Here is a 17,985-nt window from a genome sequence, read left to right on the forward strand (position 1 = left end):
ATATAACAAATGACTTGTCTCCATGTTCTGGTTTAAGGAACAGCTAATCCAATGACCTCAGGATACAGTACCATGTTTTTCCATGTGGCAGACTTGTAGACCATAGTCTAGCCACATTATACAGATCAGCCTTTATATACATCATATTCAGCTTGTAGCTTTCATTTTTGACTTTCATATATCATGATCAGTGTACAAGAAAGGGAAAAAATGAATAAACTGAACTTATATTTACTGTCAACAGCTGCAATTTATGATTTTCTTCCTTTTATTTGACTACACATACATCTGCACTTCTTTTCATTCTAAACTTAATGACCGTCTCAATTTCCATTACATCTGAGTACAAAGCTGTGTGACAGATGATAAATCAGGAATTGTTCATCCATCTGAGGAATGAGGATGTTTGTTAAACAGCAATCTTCATATAATCTATGGCACAGTGAAGCATAATAGCACATCAGTATTTAATATTTTAATAACAGCAGAAGATGGCAAGGGAAATATTTTCTGTTGAGGTCAAAAATTAAAAACAATCCAAATCTTATGAAAGGTAGGGAGATGAAGAAAGTGAGAAAAAGAATGAGAGATGAGTACCTAAACAGTATTCCATCAAAGTAATTGTATTTGATTATTTTCATGATTTACTGTTACCTACACATCTTTAATTATTTGCCATTTACATTTTTTTGCATGTATGTCACTCAGCTTGTGTTAATGTTTAATTATTGTTATTCAGTTTTCTTACTGTCAGATCATTTTACTGACTTCCACATCCTTTATCAGCATCAGATAATTTTTTTCATTTCTTTTATAAAATCTTGTGCTTGAAATTACCAAGTTCCCTTTGTCTGACATCTTTCAAGTCTCATAGTTTATTTTGTTGCTGTAATTTGTTCACTGTTAAATGACTTGGGAATTTTTTCCATTAATATCTGTGTATGTATTGTGTTATGTTTGCCTGGAGAAAGGATTTTCTCTGGCCACAAATGGTAGCTACTTCTATCAGCTTTGTTGTTAGGATACTTGATATTATATTAGTGCAAGAATTGTTACAGGAGTATAGTGTCAGAATGTGCAGATGGTGCAGGTACAGAATGCAACAATTTGTCCCTAACACTCAATGGAGCAGGTTGTTCTTTATACAATCACATGGTTTAATACTTGAAGTCTGAAGTAGATAATATATTAGTATCAGTCTTTTGACAGATAGAAATACATTGTCATAAAAATATATTATCTAAAGAAACAATTTATAAGATTACACAATGAAATATTAAGTTTTCAGTAAACTCTTTTTTATAAGTACAAAATTTGTTTTTGAGCATTTTTATTTATTATTACTGCTAAGCAGCAGTGAATACAAATGGTAGATGATAAAAATGCTGTAATTTTCGTCTTGTTGGTACCACTGAAAAAATTCTCTGCACACAAATGGGTAACTTTCCTCTCTGAGAAGTGTTGCTTTCATACTTCAGTCTTTATACATATAGGTAACTTCCCTCTTTGAGTGTTGCTGGAATACATAACTTTAACACAGTGTCAAGTTACATACATGATATTTGTAATTTTCAGAATGAACCAAGTAAAATTCTTCGCACAGACCAATAATGCTAACTTCCGTCAGTGATAACAAGAAAGTCAGTATAGAAAACAGTAAGGTAGTAAAATATAGATACATAGTAGTGTTCTTAGAAAACACCAATATTGTAACAAAACAACCACAGATGGTCAAATTTTAATTACACAGAATGTTCTTCCTTAAACATTTTTTTTGTCTGAAATACTGACCCCAGAATAGAAACACGAATATCATAAGTTTAAAGTACTTCCTTTCAACTAATAACAATATAGCATCAAAAATCTATATTACCAGTGCTGTTAACATCAACTCTTTTCTTTGCTACCACTATTATTCTTTTATCACAGTTTTCCTTGGGAACCATTGTTTCTAATAAAAGAAAACATTTAATTTACTTTCTTTGAAGGGCCACATACAAATCAGCTGCAGTAATTGCCTCAGACCAACGGCTTCATTGGTATTACTGTAAGCTGTAATACAAGAAAAATAACAACCAGTAATGGCACACAAAAATGCTTATGCTTCAACTCGAGTACTTGTAGTACTATGTTGATAGTCAAAATTAATTTCAGAGAATGTAGATATTATCAACTATCTGTATTTCATGCTTACTTATAAATGTGTAAAAATAATATGCTGGCTGTGTGCACATTGTAGCTGCTAGTAGGAACTGGTATGCTGATTGCCTTGAGAGGTTTCTAAACATGAGTTTCATAGTAAAAATTGTTGTAGTAATGTATACAACTTGCTGTATATTGTGGGGAAATCCAGCATGTATTATAAATTAAATGTCAGGTACATTATGAGAAACAGACATCTGGGATTTAGAAAAGTTATGGAGTAAAAATAACAGTAAATGTCGTCAGCAAGGCACATAGTCCTATATTATATTGCAAGGCCATGATGCCATTTAGAGTAAGTGATAATGTCCTTCAAGATCAATGTTTCTCATAATAACATCATTAGTGCCATTCTCAATAGTTATTTTTCTGTTAATGTCTAAAAGATTTGACATATATTAACAAAGGTGGATAATACATATCTTAAAGGGCACTGGCCCTTAATTTAATTCAGTAATGTTCTGCAATATATTTAACACAGACACACACACACACACACCTAAAGACATACAACTAACACTAGTACTTTAAAAGTAATCATTCTCACTGACTTACAGTTATAAACCTGACCAGTTATGAATGATAATATGCAATTTTTCATTGCAAATATTAAAATTATTAATTCTGAAAACACCAGTCAAAAAATGAAAGCTAAAACTTAGATTTTCAAACATTTTGTAAGCACATAGCACCACATATATCTTATTAGATAATACTCTTTTTTTAGAAATGAGTCAAAAAGCATTCAAAAATATAGATATGTGATGATAGAAAAATATTTTTATTACTGCTGTTTACTAATTTAGGAACTTCCTTTTAGGTTTTTAAAGATTACATGCATTACGTCTTTGATCGGCGTGTGGAATATCTACGTTTCACACCTTTCCGAGTTTGCTGAGCCTGAAATGTGGGTGATGCTGTGTCACTTGTCTCATCTGCTGTGGCTGCTACTCTCATATCTGTTGCAGATGTACTGTCAGTTGATACAGGCTGGAAAATAACCTGGGAATGAGAATTAGAGATAAATTTAGCCGACACTGTCAAATTTGCATCAGGATTACTTACACGGGTTGCCTTTCGGAGAGCATTCGCAACTGCTCTACTGTTTCTAGGTGCCACTGCTGTTAGTGGTCCATTTCTAGTATTGATACTAACAGGAACAGTAGCCATAGCTGGATCAGTTATTGCTTCAGATGAAGTACATGTATGTTTGTATGCACTGTTGTGAAGAGAAACTGGTTGAGCATGAGATGTATCATCAAGTGTAGGTATAACTTCTTGGGCACTATCACATTTACTACTAAGAGTACTGTCTGATGGAGGCTCAGTGTCCATATCTTCTTCTTTCTCAAATGATGTCCTTGATCGCCGCAGTTTTTTCCGTTTCGCTTTTGGCCCCTTGGCGTCAGGAAGTGTTTTCATTTGCACTGGAATTGGTGAGGGACTACTCTGAGGCATTTGAACAACGGGAACCAGATGAACAACTTTTGAAGTACAGTGGTCCTCATTCAGCTGTTGCGTGGTCTTCGAAAGATTGGAAGCTGTTGAACCATTCATTGGGGACTGACAATACTCGGATGTTCGAGTCGTGTGGGAGGGTGGAGTTGCTGGTACATCAGGAATTTCAGACTGCTGCAGTGACACAACTGCATGGTAGGCTGCATTCAGATCTGCTTCTTCAACATCTGTGTCCTCCATTCCATCCACATTCAGATAAGATCTGAAAATATATGGAAATACAAACATCAAAATACTTTGAAATAATATACACTATGGTAACAAAAGTCATGGTTTAGCAATATACACTTATACAGATGGTGGCAGTATCGTATACTCAGGGATAAAAGGGCAGTGTATTGGTGGAGCTGTCTTTTATACCCAAGTGATTCACGTGAAAAGGTTTTTGTGTGACTGTGGCCACATGATGGGGATTAACAGACTTTGAACATGAATAATTTCAGAAGTCATTAGGGAAAACAGTAGTGTGGCGAGAATGCCAGATTTCATGCATTACACCTCACCGTGAACGACGCAGTGGCTGACAGCCTTCACTTAACGACCGAGAGCAAGGCTGTTTGCATAGAGTTGTCAGTGCTAACAAACAAGTAGCACTGCATGAAATAAACACAGAAATCAATTTGGGATGTACGATGAATCTATCCATTAGAGCAGTGCAGTGAAAATTGGTGTTAACGGGTTATGGTGGCAGACAATTGGTGTGAATGACTTAGCTCACAGCATGAAATTGCCTGCAGTGCCTCTCCTGGGTTTGTGAGCATATTGGTTGGATCATAGATGATGAAAACCATGGCTCAGTAAGATGAGTCTCGATTTCAGGTGGTAAGAGTTGATAGTAGGGTTCGAGTGTGGAGCAGACCCAACAAAGCCATGGACCCAAGTTGTCACCAAGGCACTGTGCAAGTTGGTGGTGGCGCCATAATGGTGTGAGCTATGTTTACACAGAATGTTCAGGATCCTTTGGTCCAACTGAACCGATCATTTAGTAGGAAATGGTTATGTTCAGCTATCTAGAGACCACCTGCAGCCATTCATTGACTTTATGTTCCCAGTCAACTACGGAATTTTTATGTATAACAATGTGCCATGTCACCAGGCCACAGCTGTTTGTGATTAGTTTGAAGGACATTCTGGACAATTTGAGCAAATGATTTGGCCACCCAAATCACCTAACATGAATCCCATCAAAAATTTATGGGACGTAATTGAGAGGTCCGTTCGTGCCCAAAATCCTGCAGCGACATCACTTGTGCAGATGTGGGTGGCTGTAAAGCAGTACGGTTCATTATTTCTGCAGAGGACTCGCAACAACTTGTTGAGTCCATGCCATATCAAGTTGCTCCACAATGTGCCAGGCGAAACAAGGGACAGCAAATTATTAGGAGGTATCCCATGACTTCAGTCACCTTATTATGTTTTCAGACTGTTTGAAATGTGTTTAGCATTAAATTTGCTCTTCTGTTGAAATTAAATATTTTCTTAAAAGTTAAAATTAATGGTGTGATAAACATCTTATGAAGACTATCATCAAAATTTGTTACTTAACAGGGTGGACTACTGGGCAGTTCATATTAAACTTTGCTTGTCTGATTGGCACTGACAAACAACAACACATATTCTCTCATGAGTCAAATAATAAAGATATTATTAAGAACAAGGGGTGACAACAAGAATAGAGAAGGGGCAAAAGTTATATGAAGTATAAAACATTTGTTATAGCTCACTGCATGTCATTCAGTTTACAAATAATGCTATGTAGATGGCTTAATGTATTTTCGTTTATAGTTAGATTTTGTCTACTGTCATCATCATATAAGAACTTAGAATTTGTGAAACAAAGTCAGCGTTCATTACAATAAAATGTAAGCATAAATAGGGCAGTTGACATCATGCAAAAATATCATATATATATATAACACAAATGCACTACCTTTGAACACTTTGTAACACAAACCCTTTATCTTAGTGTCTCTTTTATGCTGTTTTGATGATATTTTATTCCAAGCACCACTGTTCCATTACATTCCAGATAACAAGATGCTCTACAGTAGAATTCCTACTTCTGGACTGCCTCATAATAAATAAATAGTTCATCATAAATAGTTCACCTAAATCACCTGTGTGTCACTGATCACAAATTGTAACAGTAATGCTTCAGTTACTGCCAAAGCTCGGTACATTATTATCAACCAGCAAAAGGCATCCAGTAAGCTCAAGGACAAATTGTACAGGCTGAAAATTATTTAATGTGTTTACTACAAAGAAAAAAATAGTAGCTTGAATACAGTTAGTGTATTTAATTCATCCATTATAGAGGTAGGTAAGAACTTATTAAAGCAGTGATATACAAAATTACTGGTGTCTTACTGTAATAAATTAATTGAGACTCATAAAATTACCCAAAACACACAAATATAAAAGAAATAAACGTACATTATAAGTTCCAAATTTAAACTGAATATGTAGTGAGAAATCAAAGTGAAAATTATGTAAGCAACTACAAAATTTAGTTCACATGAACTAGAAAGTGAGTTAAATAAAATGTGGATTCACAAATGTAGTCAATACTGTTCTAAACTCTGGCCTTTTTACTGAATGTCTTCAGGTGTTTTTCAAATATACTGAGATATACACTGAAGGATTCAAATTGTAAGTGCAAAAAGTAAATAACACTGAATGACTGAGAATCCTTGGACTTTAAACTCTCACTAAACTTTTTAAATACAGTATTTGTAAAAAGAAACTGGCAGACTAACTTGTAATAAACTTTTTAGTTGTGTTTCTGCCAAGGTTGCTTCAGACACTGTTCTGTGAATAGTCCAGGTTAACCTACTGCAATGATCTAGCAAAGACACTGAATGGCCTATGAAAAATGTAATGCATGCTGGGAAATAAATATCCAAGTTCACTGAACAAACTCTTTGATTAAGGAGGTCACTCAGCTAGTATACAGATGTTCTTAGTATACACATTAACTTTTAAACAAATAAAAATCATCACATGCAGTTACAGCCAAAGAAAGTAACAAGTGCAAGTAAATGAAACATAATATATGCTTTCGTGTTGTGATGGATAGTATCTGTTCATCAATACATTTGACTGTATAGATAAGCATTTGACTGTGTAGATCACAAGATTCTACTAAGAAAGGCTGAGCATTATGGCTTAAAAGATAAAGTAGGGAAGTGACTAGATGACAGAAATCAGAAGGTAGTATTAAACAATTGTGCAAAGGTGCCTGCCAGCTCTGATTGGGGTACAAAAAAAAGGTGGAGTGCCGCAGGGCTCGGTGCTTGGTCCCTTACTTTTCTTAATCTTTGTAAATGACCTCCCATGGTGTGTGACCCAAGAAGCGCACTTCACCCTATTTGCAGATGACACAACCATTATGATTGACAAGGTACCCACCTGCAGTCTAGAGAACACTGCGACCACTATATTCCAAGAAGTTCTAGATTAGTTCACTGCAAATGGTCTGTCCCTCAATGTTAATAAGACTCATTTCATTCAGTTTCAAACAGTAAACAAAAAATTGGAAAATGTTGAAATAAAATGTAGAGACAAAAAAATAGTGAAAGTTGTATCATCCAAATTTCTGGGTTTACATATTGATAACAAACAAAACTGGTCTGTCAACATCACTGACCTATGTAAAAGACTTAATTTAGCAGCATTTGTCATTCGCTCTACTGCATCTGTTTGTGACAAGGAAACAATCAAAACTGCATATGTTGGTTATTTTTATTCACTTACGACATATTGCATCATATTCTGGGGAAATCAACCACAAGCAAATAAAGTCTTTGTTGCACAGAAGAGAGTTATCAGGATTATGAGTAGAGTGCATCCTAGATCTTCTTGCAGATATTTATTCAAACAGCTGGGGATCCTCACCATGCCTTGTCAATACATCTTGTCAGTAATGTGCTTCGTGAACTAAAATTCTGCAATTTACAAAATGAATAGTGCGTACCATGATCACAATACAAGAAAAAAACATGATCCTCACAAAGATTTAAATAATCTCATTGTGGCACAGAAAGCAGTTCTTTATTCAAGTAATAAACTTCTTGTCCATATCAAATCAGTCATTGGGGATCTTACTAAATTCAAAACAGAGCTAAAACTTTATCTTTTGGATAATTCTTTCTATTCTTTACAGGAATTCTTGGATAATGTGTAATACTTCTTGAATTTATGTTTAATTTAATGCATTTCTAATAGAACTGATTATGTAAATTAACATATCACTTGTTGGCAGAATATCTTTTAGGTGAATTACTTTAAATTTGTTTATGTAATCATCTATGCCATTACTGTACTATTATCTGTGTTGTTATCTGAATTTTTGTGTGTAATTATTTGACATGTGGATGTCCTTTTACGTGTATCTGCTTATGTATGTTAAATTGGTTGCCTCATGATCATCTACATGTGGCTATTACTGTAATAACCTGACACGTTCTACATCCTAGCGATACATTCATGTCAAGGATCCACGGAAGTTGAAAATAAATAAATAAATAAAATAAATAAAAAAATAAATACACTTTGGAATGAACTGTGTTCAGAGTAATTTTTGATTATCAGTATTTCCTAATTTGTTGACTTCTGTGCAAAAATGATGGCACATTTTGCATATCTTCACACTGTGGTTTTATGCAGTGTAATATCCTGCCATACTGCAGAAAAACTGCAAGCTATTTGTGTTTCAAAATCAAGCCATGAGAACACTTTTGCAGTGTTTGCAGCTGACTACCATGAATTACCTTGTTTGTTAAGTCCCATAGTGCTGAGAGCCATTTGAACCATGAATTACCTTGTTCATAGACATCTTGGACACAAACATAAATGAAGGGAACTTATGTCAAAAGCTATAAGACAAGTCTGAAAAGTAATTAAAAAGACTTGGACTACATTTCACTTCTTGCTGCACTTTCCAATAACTGATACACAATCTGAGTTGCAGTTGTGTTTGCTGGTGTGTCATGAGAGACTCCTTGTATAATTTCGGATCTCTTAGGATTAAAGATCAACTCAGTGAATGAAACTGTCATGTGGTGCAGACAAATGGCGAAATTCTGCATAACCCACTGAAGTGTCGGAACATCGATGCTGTCAATGACCTCCTGAATGTTGTTTCAGCTCACCAATGGATTTGGGGTTATTGCTGTTCACCTTGTCTTTAATACAGCCCCACAAAAGGAGTCGCATGTGTTCAGATCCGGAAAACATGGTGGCCAATCGAGGCCCATGCCAGTGGCCTCTGGGTACCCCAGAGGAGAATGCGGTCCCCTAAGTGCTCCTCCAGCACATCAAACACTCTCCTATTTCAATGGAGCCAAGTTCCATCTCGCATGAACCACCTCTTGTCGAAGTCAAGGTCACTTTGGATAATGGGAATGAAGTCATCTTCCAAAACCTTCACCTACTGTTCAGTAGGCACTGTGCCACACCAATTGCTCCGTGACCAGCCATTGCACACCACACAGTCACCCGTTGAGAGTGAAAAAAACTTCTCGATCAAGAAATGTGCCCCAAATGTACCAATTTTCCTTACTGACGACATTTACATGTACAAATGGCTGACAACAACAAGTTGCGTGCACATGCATATACAAATTCCCATCATGCCTCATGGCCAACTGTTCAGTTTGAATGACCTAATGTATACCGTTCAGAAGTTATGATGATTTTATTCCATATAGTTCAATAATTGTCACCCTGTAAGATTGCATATATCATTGTCAAGAAACTTCTACTAGATTAGATTCCGTTTTTGTTCAATAGACCCAAAAAATGAGATGATTGTCGTGGGTGTCGAGCATGTCAGAAAGTATAACATAAAACGTTTGAATATAATACTTACTATCCTGATAATTTGTCAGGAGATTGTCGAAATAGGTGAATACAATACAGTAAATAGCTAATAGCTACAGAATTAATATGCTGTCAGAATGAAACATTGTTATGCACTATTAATAAATTTATTATACACAAAATACCTATGTGACAAAGTGCTGTCAAAACTGAAATCTAACAGACGTTTTTACTTAAGCTGTCTTAACAGTCACTGTTAAGATATTCATCTATAGAGTATGAGGAGTAGCCTGTCAAAAAGTCTTTCAAACTCTGTTTAAACCCTGCTTTATCTGAAACCAAGTTTTTAATAGTCGCTGGCAATTTATTGAAAATGCATGTTCCTGAATATTGGCCCCTTTTTGGACCAAGGTAAGTGATTTTAGGTATTTATGTAGTGGATTGTTTTTATTTCTAGTACTGATATTATTGGTTGGAAATAGAGATATATTACTTGCAACAAATTTCATTAAGGAATAAATATACTGAGAAGCAGTGGTTAGACTACAAAGTTCCTTGAACACGTTTCTACATGATGTTCTTGAATTTACACCACAAATGATTCTCACCACATGCTTTTGGACCCTAAGAACTTTTGTTCGGTTTGATGAGTTACCACAGAATATGATACCGTATGACATAATAGAATGAAAGTAAGCAAAGTATGCAAGTTTTTTTTTATATTTATATCTCCTACATCTGATGACATTCTCAATTCAAATACAGACTTGTTTAGGCGCTTAAGCAATTCTATGGTATGCCCTTCCCAACTGAATTTATTATCAAGTTGTGGCGCTTAAGCAATTCTATGGTATGCCCTTCCCAACTGAATTTATTATCAAGTTGTAATCCCAGAAATTTAACACTTGTCAACCTCTTATTCTGCATGTCTTCATATGTTATACACATGCTGGAAGGAAATCTCTTACAGGTTCTGAAATGCTTGTAGTGGGTCTTCTCAAAGTTCAGCTATTTAACCATCTGCACATGATTTGCTACTTATTACAATGTTTGTATCATCTGCAAGCAAAACAAACTTAGCGTCTGGCAATGTAACAGACAAGACATCATTAATGTACACAAGAAAAAGCAATGGAACCTTGAGGAACACCACATGTAATTAATTCCCATTCAGATGAAGGCTGACTGCTTACTGCACAGGTATTTTGCAATGACATCCTTTGTTTCCTGTTAGACAGATAAGATTCAAACCGTTTTCAGCATTGCCAGTGGCCCTATAATATTCTAATTTACTTAAGAAAATGCTGTGGCTCATATAGTCAAAGGTCACAGAAAATGCCAGTAGCCTCTAATTTATTATCTAATGAATTAAGTACATTCTCAGTGTAATTGTAAATAGCTTTCTCTATATCAGAGTCCTTAAGAAATCCAAACTGTGACTTGGACAACATATTATTTGCAGTCAGATGCTTAAGGAGATGCTTGAACACAACCTTTTCAAATATTTTTGAGAAAGCCGGCAAAAGTGAATTTGGTCAATAGTTTGATGGCATTTATTCTTGTAAAGAGGCTTAACTTCAACATATTTTAGCCAGTCTGGAAATATTCTGCTGATAAGAGATTGTTTACACAAATAACTTAAGGTAGAACTGAACTCGCATGAGCACTCTTTGATTAACTTCGTTGATATGTTATCATACCCACTGGAATACTTAGATTTTAAGGATTTTATGATGGGTACTACTTCTTTGGGAGACATGAGTGTCATTTCCATTTTACTGAAGTTATTTTGAAAGACTGGTCTCAGGTACTCCATTGTACTGTTCACCGAAATTGATGACCAAAAACTGTCACTAACAAAAATGAAGTACTTGTTTAAGAGATTTGCAACACTACATGCACTTGTTACCAAAGTCTCATTTATTTTTAGAGCTATCTGTTCCTCTTCCTTTTTGGCCCCACCTGTCTCTGTCTTTACTATATCCCATACAGTTTTTATTTTGTTGCCTGATGTAATTATCTTTTTCTCATAATAATGCTGCTTCAATTTCTGGATCACTTGTTTCAATATTTTGTAGTATTCTTTATAATGCATTACAACTCTAACATCAGAGCTGTTCCTAGACACTAGATACAGCCTCCTTTTTGTCCCACATGATATCTTTAGTCCTTGTGTAATCCACGGTTTATTTTTTGACTTCTGTGTGATTTGAGTTACCTTTAGGGGAAAACAATTTTCAAAAGTGGAGGTAACATTATTAATGAATGCTTTGTCTTTTCCATTTGAGTCAGAAGTACTGTAAAAAACTATCCAGTCCACATACTCAAGCAATTTCCTGAATTTCTCAATTTTTGACTTATTTGTTACCCTCCTGTACTCAGATTTAATAGATTTTTTATCCTGGCAAGTTTCAGCTTTTAACACAAGATGGTGCATGTCATGATCAGATAGCCCACTTCTATTGATTTTTTGATATGACTTTTTCCCTAGATTTGTCTACAAAGATATTATCAGTAGCAGTCCCAGAGCATTTACATATCCTAGTAGCAAAGTTCAAAGTAGGAACTAATTGAATGATAGTGTTACTGACTGCAATAATTGTTCACTGACAGAGCTTTTCCACAAATCCACATTAAAATCACCAGCAACCATATTTCCTTGTTTTTTACTGTGAGATGGGACAACGGAGCTTCCAGATTTTTTATGAAGGTGATCTGTATATACATACTATTATAAACGACCTACTATGAAACACTACTTCTGTTGCATAAGTTGCTCTGAACAGTATTCTTGAAATCAAAACAGTTTCTGACAAATGTGGCAACTCCTCCTTTCTCCATATTTTCTCTACAGAAGTATGAAGCTAACTTGAATCCTGTAGCATCTAACATATCTATACCAGCGGTCACATGATGTTCAGAGAGGCAGATTATATCAACTGGTTTGCTTAACTCTAATTCTTCAGCACAAATAAGCAAATCATTAAGCTTACCCCTTAGTCTTTGGAATTCTGATATAATAAGGATAACTGATTTTGCACTGTCTGAATTACAACTGGATGAACCTAATTTTCTTGTAAAATTTTGAGTATCTCTAGTTTCAATCAGAGACTGTGTGCATGAATTGTTGACACTAAAATTTGCTTTCTGGCTGCTGTTTTATCAATGTGAATGTCATTTTCACCCTGTCTCTGAATATCTTTTGTTTCTGCCCTCCCTACACTGAAAAAACTGCTGATCTGTCACTTGTAAGCACTGGTACTTTACCACTTGTGACAGTGCCCCTCCTTAAGTTATTTGCTATCAGCCCAGACAGTTTTCCTTTCCCTTTGCTGTTGAGGTGATGGCTGCGCCTAGTATAGTCCCACCTGCTGAACAGGAACCACACTGGTATGAGACCCCATTCCTGATTGAAGCAGCCATTCCACCTCTAAATTAACTCTCATAACAGAAGAGTTTAAATGAACAGCACAAGCCCAACACCAGTATGTCTCGTTGCTGAAGCTATCTTTACCAGGTCACTCTCAGTTGAAAAATAGGGTTCCTATCTATGCTGATGCCCACCCCACCCACTATTACCACGGTGTCTTCCTTTGTGAAATCTTTGCAAAGTGAACAGGTTTAAAAAGCTGACGTGTGATTTTAACTACCTACAAAATAATTTTCCATACCATTGCTAAAACAGTACTGCTAAACTGTTTCTTGTCTATTTTCTGCGTAAATGCAAAAGCATGTGCAGCCAAATTACATTGTTATTACAAATCTCCTCATGTTGGTAAGTAGTTTTGAATCATTATTTCAACTGATGGAAGCTGACAGTTTATCACAAAATTATCTTTTCACCAAGAAAGAAATTGTTGCTCACTTGAATGTCTTGTGTGTGGCAATTTGTTTTCAAGAGTGATTGGCAGCTGCCAGCTACAGCACCCATAGTAAAGCCTCAGCAGGTCTTCTTACAATTTGCGACAGTATTCTTACATTACAACCTCCCTACACGCAACAGTATCATCCACCAAAAGCATCACAGAGCTTTCAGGACTACGTTTATGTGGAATTTCATTCTTTCGCAGTTAGAACTGACACCTTGTTTGACTTACATGGTACTCTTTCAACTTGATTTTCATTGCAGGAAACTTAAGTTCATCATTCATGCAGTAATGACAGGTCCACTGATCAAGTATGCCAACTGACTGAATAGTACATCAACAAAAAATATATGCATTTAAAACCACATGGTAACTGGTATTACACTCAATATTTACTTATCATTACACATTTAAGATGCTTATGCCATCTTCAGGGTCAATCTTGATCCCAGTGTGTCAGCAGGAATATTGTTTTTGTTATACTTGTGCCATATATGGCCATGTGGAATTTTAATTCTGTGATAAGTTTTCCATGTTTACGCTACACCATTTTACAGTTTCTAGTCTGGTGACTGACACTTTGCAATTTTTATTTTATCTTTCTATCAATCATTTCATACTCCAGTTCTGCTGATGATAGAACACACAGAGCTAAGGGAGCCATATTAAAATTTAGATCACATGCTGAACTCTTTATCTACAACACTATAGTACAGTATAATATTGCATGTATGTTTGAAGGAACATTGCATTGCATTGTACTTCTGAATAACACAGGCACTGCTGTATCGTATTTATCCGCCGACATTGGACAAGCTACTTTTAGTTAAAATGTCTCCCCTGTATGGGAACAAGTGCAGGTTGTAGACACATGATTGACAATTGTGGAAATTTGGATCTGGCCACAAGTTGTGCTCGGATAACCTAATGGTAAGGCGACCGCTTGTAATCCGAGTTCGAGTCCCAATCTGCACAAATTTTCACTGTTGTCATTCCATTACACAGCTGGTTGTTGCCGCACAAATTTTCACTGTTGTCGTTCCATTACATAGCTGGTTGTTGTCAATATTGGCGACTGTGAATGCATTTTGTGCAGCACAGTAGGATGATGAATGTATGCTTACGTTCCTTTCTTCATTCCCGTAAGGCATTCATGTTTGTAGCACTTTTCCCACAATCTGTGCAAGTAACAGAGTCATTGTGTGTGGACAAAAGTGCTCTGTCTGGACAGGTAAATAGTTCATCTAGGATCTCCTGTGACAAAGACTGGAATAATCCCACTGTCCAAGAACATGTGTTAATGGTTTTATTACTGGACCATCAGTTATAATTAGTGATGGTTGGAAAATACTAACCTGGACCGTCTACAGAAGAATGGCACAACCTGGGGGAAGATCAGATTGGATTCCAGAGAAATGGAGGAATACACAAAGCAATATTGACACTACTACTTATCTAAGGAGACAGATTGAACAAACACAGACTCACATATATAGCATTTATAAATTTAGGAAAAGTGTTCTCCATTGTTGATAAAATATACTCTTTTGAATTCTGAAGTTATCAGAAATAAAATACATAAAAATGAATGGTATCTACTACTTTCCAGAAACCACATTGTAGTTATAAGAATGTAGTTATAAGAATTGAAGGCCAGGAAAAGGGCACAGCAGTCAAGAGAGTAATGAAACAGGATCAGAAACAGTTCCCCATGTCATTCAGTTTTATCCACAGAGCAAGTAGTAAAGGTATTAATGAGCATTTTGAAGTTTAATTCACATTCTGAGAAAAAAAATAAAAACTCTTGTTTGCTGAAGACAGTATAATACTAGACAAGAAAGGATTCAGAAAATCAGTCTTCCGAAGTGCCTTGAAAAAGAGGATATAAGATAAGCATCAACATAAGTAAAATAATGAAATCGAATTAAGTCAGATGACACAGAAAATTAAAATTAGAAATTAGATGCTAAATGTAATAGAGGAGTTTTGTTATTTGAATAGCAAAATAACTGATGCTGGTAGAGGTAAGTAGGATATAAAACGCAGACGGGCAATAGAAAGAAAAGTATTTTTCTTGATCTTATCTTTATATGGAAGTGAAATGTGGACAATTAACAGTACTGACAATTAAAAAACAGGAGCTTTTGGTATATCATGTTACTGAAGACTGCTGGAAATTAGATGGATAGCTGAAGAAGAGGGTCTGTATCAAACCAGGGGGAAAACAGCTTTATGATACAACTTGACAAAAAAAAGATATGGATTGATAGGACACATTCTGAGGTATTAAGGAATAGTTATTTCGTAATCTTGTGAAAAAGGACAGGGACGGACAGTGGGGTAAAAGTGTGACATAACAAAGAACTCTCTGACATGCTTAGATTTATTATCTTTGTCGTAATAATTATGTTCAGTGCATTAACTTTTAAGTTACTTTTGTGGAACATTCTTGTGTGCATTTATGAAGAATAAAAAGTTGCTTCTGTTTGTTATTTATGTGGATAGCCTAAGGGGCCACATAATGGGTGACCCTGCCTAAGAACTGTCATGCCCCTGAATGACATTTCAAACAAACAGTTGAAATACACGCAGAGATTATGAACAACAATGACAGATTATTCCACATCATCACTGACTAAATTAGCTTGCTGTTCCATCAATATGAGCATGAAACCCATACAGTGCAATAAGAGTAGTGTAAAATCTGCAGCACCTGCATTTCAAAGCACAGTGAACAGTTTTGTTGAGATAGAAGAAGCTGTTAAACCAGACTTAAAGACCCTATCAGGTCAGATAAATACTCTTGGGTTGCAACCATATGTAATGATGAAATCTATAACAGAACCGTTACCACAGTTCAAAACAATGAGATGTATGTTGGCCAGTTCCAGCAGTGTATTTGCACTGCCCCTGCAATTGCAGGCACCACCATTTAAGTCTACCCAACCGAAAAATGTGGTTTGTGGTAATGGAGAACATATTTCATCAGCAACAAGTGATTGACAGACACAACCTTGGTGATAAGCAATCTGGACCAAAAACCACAACATAGGCATCAGGCATTATAACACACATGCTTCCTGATGGACCTTACAACAAGCTGAAAGATGCACTGATATCTTGCTGTACAAAGTCCACTGACCTCAGAGTCAGGCAAGTACTATATCAGAAGAAACGTGGTGACAAGTCCCCTATCAGATTTCTGGCAACGTCATTGTAATTTAGTGAATAGCTCCACAGTGTCTGATGACTTGTTACTACACATTTGGCAGCAACCACTACCAACACAAGTACAGATGTCATTGGCAGTATACAATTATAAGTCACCCAACAAATTACTGAAGGTTGAAGGTTGCCGATAGCATCTATGAAATTCTAGAGTTCCCCCAAAACAATTTCCACGACATCAGCGGACCACACTGGTCAAGCTCATCTGAGGCGATGACTGGACTGCACAGCCATCATGTCAAGATGCCCATCAAGCATTTCCAAAAAAAAATCCAAAGCTTAAGAACCACAAAGGAAGCACTGTCAACACAGATGTACATGCAACAGCAATGACACATGCTAACAGTTGAACTCAAGGTCAGCAGAAGAGCTCCTGTGGGCTATGCTGGTACCAAAAACATTTTGGCGAACATGCTGAAAATGTATCTCACAGTGACTGTAATAGTCAGTGGGTCCACAGTAGCAGTGCAGTGTCTACCCATTGTTGGCAGCAGCCGCCTCGACACATACATTCAACTGTGTTGAAATGACTGCATTTGTCAGACAGGCATGCAGGCATGATGTTGCTTGTAGACATTGGCTCCAACATCAGCACACTTTCAGCTGTGTGCCAGACAACAAACGGGTTATTCAAGCATGACTGAAGGCAGTCGACAACTCTGCGATCAACCCTTGCAGACACAAAGTTTTCACTTTCAACATCGGTTACTCCAGGCCTTGCACATGGTCATTTGTAGTTGTTGATGTCTCGGAACCTATTTTAGGCACCATCTTCCTTGCGCATTTTGCACTAGCAGTGTGCAGGGAACATGATTACTGAGCCCAGTTGACCACTGTGCAGTATCAAGAACTAGAAGGACGCCTGCTTATGGTGTGTTGCAGAGGATCAACAGCTCATGCTCCTCTAATAAATGCAGCACTGCTACAACACAGACACCTTCTGAGGATTGTGAAATTAAACCATCAAGTGAGTTACAGTTACAGGTTCACTGTAATGGCACCAAGCACAATACAGTGCACCCAGACAATCTGTCTCACTACATGCACACAGAATTAACCCTCAAGGCGTAACAGAAACAAAGGCAATTTGGAGGAAAAATTACAGGATGGAATCATTTCCCAGTCTGACAGGCATAGTCTTTACCCCTACAACTTGCCTGCAAGAAAGATGGCTCATGGATGTCACGTGGCAATTGCCAGGCCTTAAATGCAAGAACAACACCAGATGGATATCTGGTCCCCAACATACAGGACTTCATATGTATGATAGCTGGCACAAGAGTTTTTAGTGTCTTTGACTGTAAAAAAGCATATAAGTGGATACCAGTAACAACTAGTGACATTCCAAAGA

The 17,985-nt window shown here is 36.4% G+C and overlaps 1 protein-coding gene across 1 annotated transcript in view; it reads right to left on the bottom strand.

Moving 5' to 3' along the window:
* Nucleotides 1–233: 233 nt before the first annotated feature.
* Nucleotides 234–17,985, bottom strand: part of LOC126094964 (uncharacterized) — a 153,024-nt gene continuing 135,272 nt past the window's right edge. The window contains exons 7-8 of the mRNA XM_049909622.1: nt 3,268–3,922; nt 234–3,192 (exon numbers count right to left, since the gene is read on the bottom strand). Coding sequence (XP_049765579.1) covers nt 3,043–3,192; nt 3,268–3,922 — 805 coding nt within the window. The 3' untranslated portion in view covers nt 234–3,042. The remainder of the gene's footprint in view (nt 3,193–3,267; nt 3,923–17,985) is intronic.

The sequence above is a fragment of the Schistocerca cancellata genome, chromosome 1 (assembly GCF_023864275.1).
Source record: "Schistocerca cancellata isolate TAMUIC-IGC-003103 chromosome 1, iqSchCanc2.1, whole genome shotgun sequence".
In the NCBI taxonomy this organism is placed as follows: Eukaryota; Metazoa; Arthropoda; class Insecta; order Orthoptera; family Acrididae; genus Schistocerca; species Schistocerca cancellata.